Source organism: Alexandromys fortis, unplaced genomic scaffold (assembly GCF_014885135.2).
Source record: "Alexandromys fortis isolate MF-2015 unplaced genomic scaffold, M_Fortis_MF-2015_v1.1 scaffold_32, whole genome shotgun sequence".
NCBI classification, from domain to species: Eukaryota; Metazoa; Chordata; class Mammalia; order Rodentia; family Cricetidae; genus Alexandromys; species Alexandromys fortis.
Window position 1 is genome coordinate 12,803,785 of NW_026067938.1, and position 17,452 is coordinate 12,821,236.

A 17,452-nucleotide genomic window follows, 5' to 3' on the forward strand; every position below is an offset into this window, starting at 1 on the left:
TACAGAAGCATGGGCACCTCAGCTCAGATCACCTGTACGTGAACACAGGACCACATGTCTGCCGCCCTAGCATGGAGGCTGGGGTTTGAGATAGATCGACCCCATGAGTCAGCTGGTCAGCTAACCAAGCCAAATGGGCAATACTCAGGATCAGTGAAAAACCTTATCTCATAAACATATCACATAAATAGGGATCAGGGAGATGCCTCATGGTACAAACCAGGCAGCCTGAGTCCAACTTCCCTCCTGTCCCAAAAAATTTAACAGTGAAAACAGAGAACTAACTCTACAATATTGCCTCTGACATCAACATACAATTTATGGCATGCACACCAAGACATAGATCACACACACACATGTACACATAATAACAATAAGTAATATGGAGAGCAAAATGAAAATGCTCAGTGTCAACTTCTTGTTTCCATATATAAAGATATACATATACGCACATATCCACACATGCACATATACATGTACACATCATACACATGTACAAAAAATAAATAGGTTGAACTTATACTATATGAAATGTCATAAGCCTGTGTGAAATATAACCTAACCAATACATAATTATTATAGTACAGTTAATTCAAATATATTGTCACTGTGTGCTAAAAAGCACATTTCCTCTAAATAAAAATGCAAATGCTTTTACTACAATATTGTAGCGAGCTGCGTGGTGTCACACCTGATGGAGATGTATAATCAACTCCTGAGATGGCTAAGGCCTGACCTATGCTATGATCACGCAATGATTATCAGCTGCCTGCATATGCGTGAACCTATGGGCAGTGCCCACCTGGCAGTTCGGGGTTGGCAGCCCATGCCTACTTAAGGGCTGGGAGAGGTTTGCCTGGAGAGAGAGGAAAGGAGAGAGGAAGGAAGAGAGAGAGGTCAAAGAGAGGAGAGAGAGAGGGGAAGAGAGAAAGTGAATAAAGTCCCGGAATAAACTGCAGTGAGAAGAGCTCCGGTGGTCGCGTCATTCCTTGCGGGAAGAGGGTGGACGCGACACAATATAAAGTCAAAAACTGTATAATGATGGAATTAGTAGTCTCCAAATATGAACTCTATTTTAAACACATCACATTACTTACTCTACTCACTTATTTACTCAGTGAGTTGTATTTAATGTGGTAGACAAGATGTATCAAAACTAACAAATGCAGTTATGCATTTCAAAATCATATATAGAGAGTTTTTACCTGTTGGAAAACATCTGTTCCTTCATCATAGTCCACCATTCCAAAGAACAGTTTGTTGCAGAAAGCAGAAGAATAACGCCAGGAATTAGCCAGGATTTGATATTCCTCATTAGCTTGCCTAAAACAGATAGTGGGCAAAAAAAAAAAAAAAATAGTATACAATGAACAGAGCCATCAACAGAACAAATAATTCTGGAGTAGAGCTAGCTAATTACTATAGAAACTATCATCTCATTAATACTTGTATGAAATACAAACTAAACTACAATACAGCATAAAAAATCAACAAATACTTTTTAAAAGGAAGTACATCAGAGTACAAGTTCATTGTTCATGAAGATGTAGTTACAATACAGTTACACTTACTCATATGCATGGTACTGAATCCCTTCTTTTTTTTAACCAATATTTACGCAGCTTAAAGATTTAACTGTTTATGGTATAGGCTATAAATGTTTCTAAATATTGCAACACTAAAGAGGGTTTGATATGTCAAAGTAGAGGATAAGAAGTAATGGAATTGGTGTGCTTAATTAATTTTTGCATATAAATCAGATAATCCTGAAACATCATCTACAATTAAGTGTCAGGAAACACAATGATGTTATCTGTGTTGTTAGTCTTCATGAAACGGAATACGGTAATGGTAAGGTGAGCTAAACTTTATCTTTCATAGGAGAAAACTTAAAGATCAGTTTAGTTTGTGACTATTATAATATCTAGACACACAGGGCCATCAAATCTTAAGAAAACATGGAGGAGCTACAGTAATAGGCTCTGGCTGAATGTCAGCAAATAAGGGATGCAGGGCCCATAGTATTAAAGGGATGGCATTGAGAGAGTATGTAAACACACTGCAAAATTCAAGTATTTTGTTAGAAAATATTTTGTTATAGAAAATCAAACCTAGGAAAATGGAAAATCATTAAGAAGTAGCATTCTTGTGATAATGAGAAAAATAAAACGAAAATCCACCAATATAAAATAAAGCAAAGAATAAAATAATATTTTAGATTTTTTTCAGCATCTATGTATACAATAGCTTCTGATGAAACATCCTAAAACAGGCAAAATCAGATTTCTCTATCTCATGATGTTTAAGTTGGTCCACGCATATCAGTCAATTAAATATGCATATATGTACTCATAGTTCAAATAATAAATCCATAGGAATTGAAAAACAATGTGCAAATGACAAATGACAAGCCCTTGACTTCAAGATGCTTACATTCTAGAGGGAGCTCTTAGACAAACACAAACTATCAGATCATTTCTAGTTCTCTGAAGATTTCTTAATAAATCTGTGTTAATAAACCAAGGAATCAAAGGTGAGTTCTCTCTGCCTTTAAATTCTGCACCATTGTCATTCTATTTTTCTAGAGTTAATTTTCTAACAACCACGTTGTAAATCCACTACAAAATCCTCCACACCTCAGCCACACCCGTACCACAGCTCTAGAAACATAACACATTTGGTCTACTTCACAAAAATGTCATGGCCATTCTTACAACATGCATTAGACATTTTGTTTAGAAAGCTCTCTCTTCCTTCAAAAGGCAGTACAAATCTGCCACGTCTTTTGAAAGGCACTTCCAAGTCTACTCTTATAAGCTTCCTGATGCCGCCGACTGCAACAGCAACCCTCCAGTAAAGCGCAGAAGGACTTGCTGCATGCACATTAGCTGGTTCACTTGGAAACAGTGACTATGAAGGGGTAGAACCTGAAACTTTTACCAAGTTCTGCTGTTAGTGATGCTGAATAATACTCTTTCCTCCCTGACCAGTATATCATAAATATTTTTAAGATAAAATTCATCTGCATTAGAGATTCTCAATCGTGGGATGTGACTAAAAGTCACATATTTCACTCTATTTAGGGGAAAGAACATTGAACGTTTTATATATCTCACTATAAAACAATATAATTATTCTCATTTAAGTTGGTTTCACTGAATAACTTGGTTCACTTTATTTTTATAAAATATAACTACACAGTGAAATGTGGGGGGCATTGTGGTAACACCAGAGATATTATGGCCCAAATAGTCTTGTTACAGGATCAACACCAAGTTGTACCATCTTCAATAGAGCAAATCATCAACAAGAGACACTAACAGGACAAAAGCAATGTATGCTACTTGAAAAATGAATGCCATTTATGACTCTCACCATGATAGTGAGTAAATCATTGAGAGACATGTTAATGTCAATTTTATAAGCAAATGTGGAATTTAAAACATAAATATATTTATACTCAGCATTTTAAGTAGATGCTGCAGTAACAAAGAGAAAAGGCTGACACTGTCTACCTCAGAGGAGCAGACATACACAATCATAACACAGAAATAAAAAACACAGTTTTAAATATGGCTTACACTTGCATACACTAGATGGGGAAAACAGATTGGAAGCACGGTCAGTGGAAACATCTGGGACAAACGAGTCTGTTCGAATGACTAAAGCTATGAGCAAGACTAACAGGAAGGAAGATAGCAAACCACATAAACGAGCCACTCTCAAATGCGTCCTATGGTCTACAGAATCTAGACCTCATCTAGACAACAAGGAAAGGAAAGACTAAGAAAATAACTAGGAGTGAGGCTCCACTCTGTAAAAAGTGAGCAGCTTCAGGGGCTTTTGAAAGGAGTGAGTTTGCAAGCAGTATCTGCGCTGTGTCAGATAACCATGTGTCTGAGGGCGAGGGCCATTATGATAAAGGTCTGGAGCCTATTTAAAATGGTCAAGATGGGAAAACACAGGTTCCTAAATTATTATACAATCATGTGACCTATCTTGTACATATTCTTCTTTGGAATCTAGAAGATCATAACATCCAACTAAAATTTCTATACAATCCTTAGATGGTTAGTTTTGATTGTAGACTTTATACAAGTACAATCACCTGGAAAGAGAATCTCAATGCATAATTATCTGGATAAGTGTAGCCTGAAGACATGCTTTTGAGGGCTTTTCATAACTGGAAAAATGAAGGTGGGAAGATTCACTCTCAATGAGAGCAGCACTGTTTCCTGGACGGGGTCCTGGGCGGAATGAAAAGGGGAGTGTATTAGTCACTGTTCTATGGCTCTGAGGAGACACCATGACTAAGCAACATATAGATGAAAGCTTTTGAGGCTTAGATAAATTAGATAAATTTCAGAGGTTTAATCCCTCATCATCATGGTGGGAAGGAGACAGGCATAGCACAGGAGCAGTAGCTGAGAACTCTACATCCAGATCTACAAGCAACGGGGAGGGAAGGAGGAAAAGAAGGGGGAGGAAGGAAGGGAAAAGGAGAAGAGGGGAGGGGGGAAGGGGAAAGGAGAGACGGAGGGAAGCTGGACTTAGTAGCATGGAGTTATGAGTCTTTATTAATTCAACTGCTTTCTGCTTCAGACTTAACGGAGTTCCAAGTTGCTTCAAGATCATGCTGCATTGAAATCCCCAGAAAGACGGACGACAGCCTCAGATTGCACACCGAGCCCTTTCTGGCTTACTTTGCTCTCAGGGTATTTTATCACAGCAATAGGAAAAATATTAAGACTAATCCTCAGAAATATCTCTCATCTGAATAAAAGATGCCATGAAAGCCAAAGCAAATTACAATTCTGAACTCAAATACAAAATTTTGAGCAAAGGTAATATTGGCAAAATAAACAAGGCTTTCTCCTGTTTGGGTACACTGAGTAATAATGATCCCAAGGAACAACTCTATCTCTAAAACAAAACTAGAAATAATAAACTATGCTTCATAAATATGCACTACTAATGCTATATATTCAAAGTACACGTCCTTAATCAGAAATAAATGTGTCCAAAGATGTAAGGCCAATTATCTTCTATTTCCACTACTATTCGAACTTCTAAACAGGGAATTAAAGAAACCTAAGAACAACAACCAAAAAAATCAGTGGAGCCTAGCCCATTTATCAGTTTATACTGAAAGCACACATAATTATTAGTGTGTATTAGCATACTGCATTCCTGACTGCTATTCAAAATACAAAATGAAAGCCACAAACACCAGGAGCTCACACACAAATAACCACACCTTTAATAGTACCACCGGGGAGAGACGCCCATAGGAAAATGAGGGTTCAAACTTAGGAACTCAGGGAACAGCATGAATTGTTCCAGTGTGCTCACGAGCCTGAAGAGGGCAGTCAAGCTGCATGAGAATGATCCAGGAGCGTTAAGTAATAACTGCAGGGCACTGTTCTGTTAAATCTCTTGTATTAAATCTTCTCCATTTTTTATTAGAGAACAAGAAAAAAAATCACTTAATTCAAATGCTATAACTTTTTACATTATATTCTTTTAAAAAGGTTATGTAAAACTAAAAAGGATTATTAACTCATCTATGGTTAGATATATTTTATATTTCCCAAGATAAATGTAATTTTCATCTTTAAGCATTTAAAGGAATGTTTTAAGTCGTTTCTCTTCATAACATTATTCAAATTTCCTATCATATAAAAGACTCGTATTAAAAGTATATGCCTTTATAGTTATTTATGATTAAATTACATATACATAAACATATATTACACAGTTATTTCAAAGTATGTCTTCATCAAGCCTCAAATAATTTCAGAAGACAGTGACTTGCACAGATTTGAAGTCGACATGCCTTTCAAAAAGGCTTCTGGTATTACAGTTGGGGAGAATAAACATAAAAAAACTAAATAGCATCATTCAAAGCTTGTAACTGCTTTTCTGGCTGTGCTAAGCTGGTCAGTGTGTTAGGATTTTCCTCACTAAATCCAATGCAACTATGCTAAGGGAATATTTACTTGGGCTCACAGTTGCCAAGGCTTTAGTCCACCACAGGTTGACTACACATTACGTTGGGTCTAAGGGCAAGAAGACCAAGATAATGGCAGAAACATTCAATTCACCTCGAGGTACCCAGAAATCAGTGTACAGAAAGAGAGGACAAGAAATTCTTACAGGGCCAGCCTCTTAGTGACATATTTACTCCCATCAGGCCCACCTGCTATGATCCCACCAACTACCTACTCTGAACCCAGAAAAGAATTTATCCATTTATAAAATCATAGCTGTGATAATCCAATCACTTCCCCAGAACCTCACTCTAAACACTGCTTGCATGAGATTGCACAAGGTCTTTTTTTGAAACATGTCAAACCACAAAGATTTACATGTCCATGACAACACTCCATATCCATATTGTCTTCGTTTTTCAAAATAAACAGTGAAAAAATAGTAAAAATTTGAATAGAAATATAAAATACAGATAAATACAAATGGTACAGATGAGAAACATAGAAATGCTTAAATATGGATATCAAGATAAATAACATACAGATAGCAAAGAAACAAAAAGATATACCACTTGCTCACTGAGCAAACTTTTTAAAGTCTATATGGATAGTTCAGAGGAAAATTATAAATAAAGTGAACATAGTAATGAAGATTAAAAATAAATCAACAGATAAATAAAGTGATTTCTTACAAAAAGAAGAAATACTTCCTCATCTCAAAATATTCCAATAGCTTCTAGAAACATAAAATTTAACTTAAGGATAGGAAATTATCAGTGAACAAGTTAAAATAACGCACATTTTCTTTACCATAACATATCCACTGTGATTGCTATTCTTATCAACTTCACTACATGGCAAGATGCTAAAATAGCTAAAAAAACATACTTCCATGAGAGTCTGTGATGGTATTTTCCTAAGTATGCTTAGAGGAAAGACACAGCCAGACTTGGTAGCACACACTTCAGTCCCAGCACTTTGGAAGCAGAGGTAGAGGGTGTACTGGAAATTCCAGGTCAACCGGGTCTACATAATGAGTTCTAGGACAGCTAAGTTTATATAGTGAGATCCTGCCTCAAAAAAACAAACAAAAAGGAGGGAAAACGGACCTCGACTATGAGCTGTATTATCTCATAGAAGGGGGACCAGAGCAGAGTAAAGGGGGAAAACACAAAAACACTAGCAAAGTTATCCCTGCCCATTGCATTTCCTGACACCATGACACGAGCTGCTCTGCTTTGCCATTCTCTTTCTGCCATGGGCCAAAATGTAGATTCTCTCACTTAAGTTACTGTTCTCAGATATTTGTCACTTAGACAAACAGGTTAGCTAGCTCAGGGAATTAGCACTAGGGGAGAAAACTCAACTATGATATGGTAATTGCTGAGTACATTAAGTCAAGTTTACAGTGAGAATTGTCAAAAACACCTTCAAAAGATTTCTTGTATCTGATTATTGATATGTATCTGTCTGGTTTTGCTTTGGAGCAGGCGCTGATAACATACTAATTTTATTCCTGTTCACTAGAGAAATTTCAACACAGAAACTAAACAACTTATCTGTGTCTCATAGTAAGGAATAAATGGAGCAAGCAAGAACTCAGTCTCAATTGGAGAAAGCTTTATTGTAGGTGGAGTCTCCTGTTCCAACCACCTGGGACCTAATAACCAACTCAGAGGCTGAATATGAATTAGAAATGCTTGGTCAATAGCTCAGGCTTATTGTGAACTAGCTCCTATAATTTAAATTAACCCATTTCTATCAAAGTACATTTTGCCATGTGGCTGGTGGTTTTACCCGTGCTTCAGCATGTCCTGCTTCCTCTCCATTTCCTGGCATCTCCTCTAAATCCCCTGAGTCTGTCCTTCATCCTCCCACCATTCTCTCTGTGTCATCTCTTTTTGTCCTGCTATCGACCAATCAGTTCTTTATTAACAACGAGCATAATCCACAGAATTTAACTCTTTTGCCTAATTAAAAAGGAAGGTTTCAACTTTAACATAGTTTAATTATATATAACAAAACAGTTATTAAGTAAGAATTACAGTAACAATATCCAATTAATTTATATTTGGCAAAAATTCAAGAAAATATTTTATCATCTATCTTATAAGCCCACAGTTTTGTATCTAATTTATCTTTTTAAAAAATATTTATTTATTTATTATGTATACAATATTCTGTCTGTGTGTATGCCTGCAGGCCAGAAGAGGGCACCAGACCCCATTACAGATGGTTGTGAGCTCCATGTGGTTGCCGGGAATTGAACTTAGGACCTTTGGAAGAGCAGACAATGCTCTTAACCTCTGAGCCATCTCTCCAGACCCCTCTAATTTATCTTTTATCATAACTAAAAAAAAAATTATAAGTATAACTATCTAGTCTTCAAATCCATCAAAGACCTCAGAATGGTGAAATGTTACCTAAGGACAGGGACATCTTGCTGCCTGGATAATCACCCAAAGTTATTTTGCAATGCTGGGGCATCCAACCCTGGTTTACAGACCTGGCATATTTGACAGAATTCCTGTGAAGCAGGGAATTTTGAAGGACTGTACTACCTTGTCTTGGCAAACTTCTAGTCACCTTTCTTGTCTCCTGCTGGTACAGCTTGGATTGGACAGTATATTGTCAGTAACTGAGGCAAAGGTAGTTTCTTTGCCCATATGGCTAGCTTTTCACGATTACATTTGGCTATAAGAATATAAATATGTTCTCAATTCTCAGAACCACTCTCAGCCCACATCAGAAATCAGAACTTTTTAATACAATCCATTAAACCTGTGTCACATTAAGTTAGCTAAACCTTCTAATAATGTGTTTTGTAATGCATGTGTATATATTAATTTTTATACCAATTTTCTAAATATATTATTTATACACACAAAAGAGTTCTTAGTAGAGAGCATAAAAGAACACTTTGAGAGAAGGATGCTTTTTACATGATACAGTGTGGATTGTAGCCTCAGAGGTCAAACAATTTGATGTGTGTTCAAAATAAAATCAATGTACAGAAGTATAAGTTACTATAAATAAATACAAAACTATGATACTAACACCTACCAAGTGTAGTGAGAATAGTCACACACTGCAGGCAGAATTTGAACTCTCAAGATCTGAACTTGAGAATAACTTTACAATTCATGATGTACAAATCTAGAAATGTCATAGTCATTTTATCCCTCCCCTCTTTTAGCATGAAAATATGAGTAATTCCTCCCTCGAGGGTTGTTAAAAGGTGAAAGCATGAGGCATGTCAAACTCCTAGCTAAGTGACAAAGCGTTATATAAAACTCCATGTGTCCGACAACTGCCAGAAAAGCGGGTTATTCGCATGCAGTTTCACGTTTCTTCAACAGGTACTTCTCCTCTCTCTCTGCACCAAGTCCCAAAGTCTTCTTTAATTTCCCTCCATAAAGTCGCCTTACTATTGACAAGTGTTTCAACATGTTTTTCTGTGATTCTTCTAAACTTTCCATACCTAGAGTGCACACATGACACAACACATACACTAGAAACATACCAAATAATCACAGCCAACAGACAAAAGAATACGCATGACATATTAATTTCCAGACATTCTGTACATCCAAATACGGTTTATGAATATTGAAATTAATAATAGAAAGGTATTGTCATTGATCTCTACTTTTCTTTCCTGATATTTATGAGTTTAGGAAAGTACCAATTTAAGGCATAAGTACTTGTCAAGGTCCAGAATTCCAAGTCTGTTTTGAGATGGAGAGTTATAGTGGATGAGTCTGTTCATGTTTGTCTTCCCAGTATCCAGCTAAATACCTTATATAACCACTGTCAGTAACTGTAAAAGACAAACTATAATCTCAGCAGAGGAATCTGGTAGTAATACCAAACTCTAGGGAGGTTACTACTAAGTTTATGAATGTTTCTTAACAATATAGTCTCCCATTTAATAAAATTCTACTAAGCACATAAATACACACATAACTTTGAACTTAAGCCCATATTTCCCATCCTCATCATCATCACCACCGTCACCTTTCCAAAATTCTTTATACAAAGGGCTTTCATACTTCTGTTCATATTTAAAGTTTATCTCCAAAGAATAAAGTTATAAGTAGAAAATTACATATCACTGTAAAATCATGATAGTCAACAAATAATTCCTTAATAATGACTTTATTTTACAAAAACAACAAATAAAATGATTTACAGAGATAAATAAAATGCTATACACAGAGACTGTATATGACCACTCTCAAAGGTAAAAGGGGATAAAGGCAGAGAATTAAAAATAAGCAGCATTTTTCAGTTCAAAATCGAAAAAACTTCTTGGTGATGTGGGTGGCTGACTACATGAAGTAAAGTTCATTTTGACCCAAGAGACTCTAGTATTGGGGACACAATGAAAGAGCAACACCACCACTGCAGTCACAACCGATCAGTGGGGGTGGGGGTGAAGGGTGGCAACAGGCACTTAACAAGAGGTCAAACTGGGAAACAAATAGAAAGGTGGTCTGAAAGCAACTGATCTAGAAGCTATAGTTTAGCCAGAATTTGAGAAATATTCTGCATTTCCCAATATTAAGTACTGTAACGTTGAGAAAATTGTTGCTTTGGAAAATAAAAAAAATCATTTACATTTCAAACTTGGTGTGGTGGCAAACAGCTTTAATCCCAACACTAGGGAGGCAGAGTCAGGAGGATCTCTGTGAGTTTGAGGCCAGCCAGGTCTAGAAAGTGAGTTCCAGGACAGCCTGATCATACATTTTGTTTGTCACACCAAGAATTGCCATGCTGTCCTGGAAACCATCTGTCATGTGATGACATGTGGCACTCATGTGATAAGGGAACCTGGTTCAGGGACACAAGTCACAGTTTAGCTTGTTTTCCTCCTAAGATCCATGGCACAGATGAAGATGGCCAGCTTTAGAAAACCCAGAGTCTCAGCCTGTATCAGGGAACGAACATCAGAAGCAAGAAGTTTAGGTGCTGAAAACTCAAGCCTGGTCCTGTTGCACAGCCCGCACTGGGCAGTGTGTTGGCTCATCCATCATGTGGGCTCCTCCTTATGCCTCAAACTCTTTCCCTTCTCCATCTGCCCTACCTTCTTCCAGCCTTCTCTTTCTCTTTTCACCTTTCTCTTGTTCTCTCTCTATACTTTTTTAATGTTACTTAAAATTTTGTTTTACATATTTCATTTCTTCCTTTAATTCATACCATTTTTTAAATCCACTTTATAACTTTTCAGTTTGGAGTTATGCGGAAGGCAAAGCCAATGAGGTGTTTGCCACCAATACTGAGAACCTGAATTCAGTTCCTAGACCCACAGTGGAATCAGAGAAACAATTCCTGTAAGTTGTTCTATGACTTCTACTTGTGCACTGTGGTGCACATGTGTATATGCATACACACACACACACACACACCACTTCTATGCTTACTGTATTGTATTGATTGTTTTCAAAGCTATGGAGAGAGGTGGAATTAGTTTTTCTCTATTTCTGGTTCATTTCAATTTGTTTCCATGACTATACTGCTCCCCTCTCTCTCAGCCCCCAAGGCTGGAACACCTGAGAATACACTGTGCATGTTCTCTATTGATGACACGCCTAACAGATGAAGAGCCACAACTCTTTGCTCTGCCCACAGCTCACATCTTCGTCAAAAAGTTTAATTCAAAGATTAAGTGACATTTTGATATTAATAAAAGTAAAACTACAAATGAATAGCCAATACTATGATCTAAGTAAGCCTGACTAGACAGTTTTGAAAACCCACTCTTGATTCTTGAACAAATACAGCAAAACAAAGAAAAAACTAATAGTCTGGGGACAGTGCACTTGATAAGAAAATTAGACATGATACAAGCAAAATCAGTAATTAAAAATACACATATATTTATCATAGTATTGTTCAATTTCAATAAGTATGAATTGTGCAGAGTAGCATCCCACACTAAGATAGTGTTCACGTGTTACTATTTTACTCCAATTAAATTCACTTACCCTTGATCTTCTTATCCATCTCCCATCACCAAACCTTTTACCTCCCACATCCCTATCATACCCAATTCACTTGGATTGCTATTTATTTCCTTAAAGTCATCCACACATGACTAACACATGCAATATGGCTCCTTGTGAGCCTGGTGTAATTTATCTAACATGATGACTTCTAATTTACCTCATGATCCAACAATGTCCTTATTTTTACTCCTCTCTAGCTCTCTGGAACCATGGACCTGAATAAATGCATCTTCAGGTTGCCTTAGTCATGGTGTTTTATCTGAGTATCAGAGAAGTAATAAGACAACTAAGTATCTTCCCTCCAAACCTACTTACAGCTCTCAGATATATACTACAACAGAGGAAAGAAAGTCTACTGGACAACACACAGATCAGAAGAGAATCACCTACATTCAGTCTCAACGCTCTACTACTACATGCCTCTTGATGAGAAGAGAATGTATGAACGACCTTTATGTCACTCATTCACTTAATTACACAGATCTAGTTGTAGGTAAAGTGAAAAAATCAAAGTGTCAACGTCTTTAGAGCAAAACACCACAAAAAAAAAAAAACATGTATCATGTGAGAGTAACATGAAACAAAAGAAACTAAGGAATGGCAATCACATATAACAGATCAACACTGACTACCTCAAAACAGACAAAAGGAGGGACCATGTCGGAATGGCTTCATGCTTTCAAACTTTCTACCGAATTTAGGAATGGTACTGACTGACTGCTCCAGTTCAGACACCTCTGCTGATGGCTGACAAAGGTTATTTGACTTTTACTTGAAAGAGAAAAAAAAATTAAAGGCAATAAATGTTACCCATTTGTAAAATCTTTGTAACGAGTAACACTGGTGTCAAATATTCTACTGTCCCAATTCCTTGTACGTTTGAAATTACAATAGAGATAAGGATCAATGATTAAAGCAAGAACTTAAATGCAGAATTCAGAAAAGAGCTCAGACAAATGTTACAGTATTTCCTTCATCAGCAAAAGGCATGGCAAAAAGTAAAGGAGCTGGGATTATACAACCTGACAAAGAAACTCCGAGAATACCAATAGACTGAAATTATAACATGTTGAAACATAAATTAAATCACTGAGCTAAGCAATAACTCCAGAATTATTTCTCCTGTTAGATTAGTGAACATTTTCCCCTGAGTATCAACCAAGCCATGAGGCAGAAAATAAGTGAATGGCAGTGGAGTTTCCTAGTCTTTGGCAAACCTTGTTTAAGGAAGTGAACAAATGAGTGAATTTAAAACGAAAGCTCTCAAAGACACATTATGTAAGGGTTCAAGTCTCTATTTATAAAGTAATGTACTTAAAATGGCATTTGGATAACATGCCGACACAATGTAATTTACACATGGTTTTCATCTTATCTGCTAACTTGAGAACCTAATCTTACAAGTGACTTCACTGGAGTCAACAGAAGTCGGACGAGTTTTGCCCGGCATGGCTTTGGCTCAATACACTAAATACTGCACTTGCTGCCTTAAAACAAAGTTTCCACAACCATTTGTTTAAGAATTACTGGTTGATCCGTCTAGACTCAAAAATACCAATATTTCAGTTAATATACCAAGGCAAGACACAAGTTCCACCCCTAGGTCAAGGGCTATGATGAATCCATGCACTTGGGAGGCATCACACTCTTAAGAGTTCTCCAGTCACAAAATCTCGCCATGGAGGGCATTTAGCATTATGATTTCAGGAAAATTAGACAACCTCTCAGCTTTAATGTCAATGGTAAAATGGATTTTATCAGATATACCTTTCATTAAGAGAATTACAAGTTTGTGTATGTATGTTTATGTGTGTATAAAACACATGAGCACACATTTCTATGTTCATATGTGAATATGCACATATAGTCACTTAACATCTAATCAAAACATATCTGTAATTTACTATGTTTCAAATGAAGTACAATATTATATTAATCTGTAACACATCATCAGGATTTGTTTATAAACTTTGTCTAATTCTAAAATGAAAGATCTTATTTTCCTTCTATTTGATTCTTTTAAAAAATCTACTGATCCATACTAACAATCTTGAAAGAGGCTGCTTTGTTCCTAGAAGAGAGTCAGTTCTAGAGATGAGTAAATTTGTGCAAGAACACAGCTAAGCAATTACGGGAATATTCTCTACAGTATAATTTAGCAACGGAAGTTTGGAGTTAACACTTAGAGGAGGTGAGAATTGTATTGAATAGTCATAATTAACAATTTTATTTGGCTAAGGTCTTTGACATTAACCAGGAGGGAGGTGAGAATTGAATTCTGAAGTTTGAGAATAAAGTGACTGTGAGGGAAGAGGAGGAAGACTTGTGAAGGACTTAAAGGAAGCCAGAAGCTCAGTCACCAGCCTCTCTGCAAGCAACCATACCTCTAAACAGAGCTTGATGCTACGAGAAACTTCCTGTGCCTTAAAGAGAAGGAAAAGGCAGCAAAGGCTAAAATTGGAAAGCACATATTTTTGAAAACTAACTAGGAACCTTTCAAAACTATATAGAATTGTAAAATATTACACTGGCAGTTTAGAAACCATCCAAACTTACACTGACATAGAAAGAACCAGAAAAATTCATTCCTGTGTGGGGTTGGGGAGGGAGCAATCACTGCAGAAAGAATCATTTTCTCAAGTGTCTCCAACTCCCCTTGAGGCTGTTTGTAATGCAGGTATATACAATCAGGCATGAAGACACATATCTAACTAACACTAGAGACTGCAAAATGAAGGCCAGTCAAGGCCCACAGCTAGTTTCAGGTTAGCCTCATCTACATATACAGTGAGCAACATACACCCACAACACACACATATAAATGATGGCACATAACTCAGTAGGAACAATCAGTGAGCAATAGACAAAAGACATGAAGTGGTATTTCATCAAAGCTATCTAGACAACAAACAAAAAAGATATTCAAAATTAATATGCATATAAAAAGGCATTAATCATCACCAGCCATTACGAAATGTTCAGTTGTTTTATTTGAACAAGCTGAATATCCTTTATCTGCAATGCTTTTTATATTGTTTTGGGTTTAGAATTATTTTAGATTTTTAAAATATGTACATATAATGTACATAATGTATATGATGTACATATGATAAGATTCATTTGTTTCATAACACCTGATACAAATAACCTACAGGTAATTTTGCAAAATAGTCTGCCTACCCTTAAACTATGGCCTATCACAGACACACTAATAAACAAACTGCAAAACATCTGCACTATGAAATTATTACATGGTATTAAAAAGAGCATGCTGTTGATAAATGCAACATCTTGGGTGGTATTTGAAGGAATTATGCTAACTCAAAAAGAAGGGGTACAAAAGATTCTACAATGATTAAATATCCATAACAATCTTGAAATAACAAAATTATACAAATGGGAAATCAATTGGCTAGCTGCCAAATTCAATGCACGGAGTGCAATATGGAGTAGATAAGGCTGCAAAGAAACGGCGATCTAATCCCTGTATATTGTGGCAGACCAATGCTAATTATTTACTTACAATGTGGCATTGTGGCTTTGCAAGATGTAACTACTAGAAGGTGTTGGAGAAACCATCCACAGGAAACTGTTTTGAATAAAGCTGTCTTCCACTTGTGTGGTGAAGACACGGTAAGCAGCTGCTGGCACTGTTGAGTTACTTGGTCATGAAAGCTCGTAACTCCACATGTGTGTACATACACATAGTGAACATTATACATATTAGTGGTTTGATCCACTGAAAAATCCGGAGCTGAATGGGCTGTTAAGAGGTGAGTTTCTTATGTGGGGGAAAAAAAAAAAGGTTGCTGGGCTATGCCTTTGAGAGCTTTGTCTCAGCCCTGGATCCTTGAACTACTTTTGGGCTGCCTCCCTTCAATGACTGCGAGCCCCAAAACACAAATCCAAGTGAAAATAAAATGAAATTCCCAAAATGAATGAAGCACCTTTCCCTGCGTCACATCGACTTTTCTCAGCTACTCTTCCACAGAGATGTAAAGCAACACAGAGTCTCTGCATCACTTCTAACAATTCTACCATTATCTCTGAATTTACATGCATTAGATCTGTTCTTTCCAAAATTCCTTTCTGATAAACACTTTATTCCTTTCAAATTCTTTACCTCTCTCATCTACTAAGAAGGTTCTATTCATTAGGACCAAAAGTAAATCAACATCCCTGAAAAAAAGTTCCTTTACAAAGAACAGATATTACCTACGGATCTATAAACAAAAAGACATAACAATGAGAAGTCAGTTTTAACAGATACTTCTGACATTGGACATTGTCCTGATTCACAGCTTACTTTTACAATTCAGTAATATTTCACACTAAAAATGTACTGGATTTTCTTATACATGTATATCGTAATACAAGCGTATAAGCTGGGGCTATTGCTCTTTCCAAGAGTTTAAATCCATAAATTACCTGCAGACAGAACATTGCCGCTGCGGCTGGAGAGCAGTGAACATAACAATCATAGAGTAGTTTCGAGGTGGGGCCTTTACGAACTTCCGGAACTTGTCGCCATTCATTCGGAAGATCGAGCGCCTGGAACTCCATTCCATCAGCTGTTCTACTTTTTCAGCCAAAAGGTTCTGTAATTAAATAGAAATAAATATTACAAGGGCATTCGTTCCTAGAGTCACTCCCACTCTTGGGTGTTCTCACTTTCCCTTAGTAAGTCTGCATGTGCTGTGCTATCTAAATGATTCGTGAGACGCTAATATGTTTCAATTACATTTTATATAGATAGAATTATATCAAGGCTATATTCTTAATTTAACGAGTATATTAGCCCCTTATTGACCTGACTTGCACAAATATTTCGTTTTTTGAAAATGAAGTTAAAGTCTATAAAAAGGAGCCAGGCAGTGGTGTTGCACGCCTTTAATCCCAGCACTAGAGAGGCAGAGAGGCAGGAGGATCTGTGAGTTTGAGGCCAGCCGGGTCTACAGAGAGAGTTCCAGTCAAAAGCTACACAGAGAAACCTTGTGTCAGAAAAAAAGAAAGAGAAAAAATAGAAAGCTTATTAAAAAGTTATTTTAAAAAATAAAATTTCTGCTCTCAGAAAAAAAAAAACAGCTAAAAATTGTCTTTATGCTATTAAAAAAAAAAAAAAAAAAGCCAGCAAAGAAGCCTGTACCAAGCGGAAGACACACAGACAGGCAGGAGACTTGAAGATCTGAAGAACGACAAAGCAACAAGTTTCCTGCAGGTCTGGTCTGCTACCCCCTAGGATGGATGCTGTAAGAAGCCAGCAACATAAGCATGTGAATGGTGCAGACAAAAGAGACTTAAGGAAACTTGCTCTGCTTCTCAAAGGGCAGGGAAAGGACATCTAGGTAAGATCAAATCAGCAGCTCTCCCAAAGCTGACCACCATGGACACACAGGCACAGCACACAGATAGGTGTATACACATTCTCTCCCTCCCTCCCTCCCTCCCTCCCTC

At 36.8% G+C, this 17,452-nt stretch overlaps 1 protein-coding gene across 2 annotated transcripts in view; it reads right to left on the reverse strand.

The window, feature by feature from the left end:
* Positions 1-17,452, reverse strand: part of Tusc3 (tumor suppressor candidate 3) — a 144,967-nt gene that overhangs the window by 75,123 nt on the left and 52,392 nt on the right. For both annotated transcript variants that reach the window (XM_050147389.1, XM_050147388.1), the window contains exons 2-3: positions 16,427-16,596; positions 1,206-1,323 (exon numbers count right to left, since the gene is read on the reverse strand). In XM_050147389.1, coding sequence (XP_050003346.1) covers positions 1,206-1,323; positions 16,427-16,596 — 288 coding nt within the window. The remainder of the gene's footprint in view (positions 1-1,205; positions 1,324-16,426; positions 16,597-17,452) is intronic.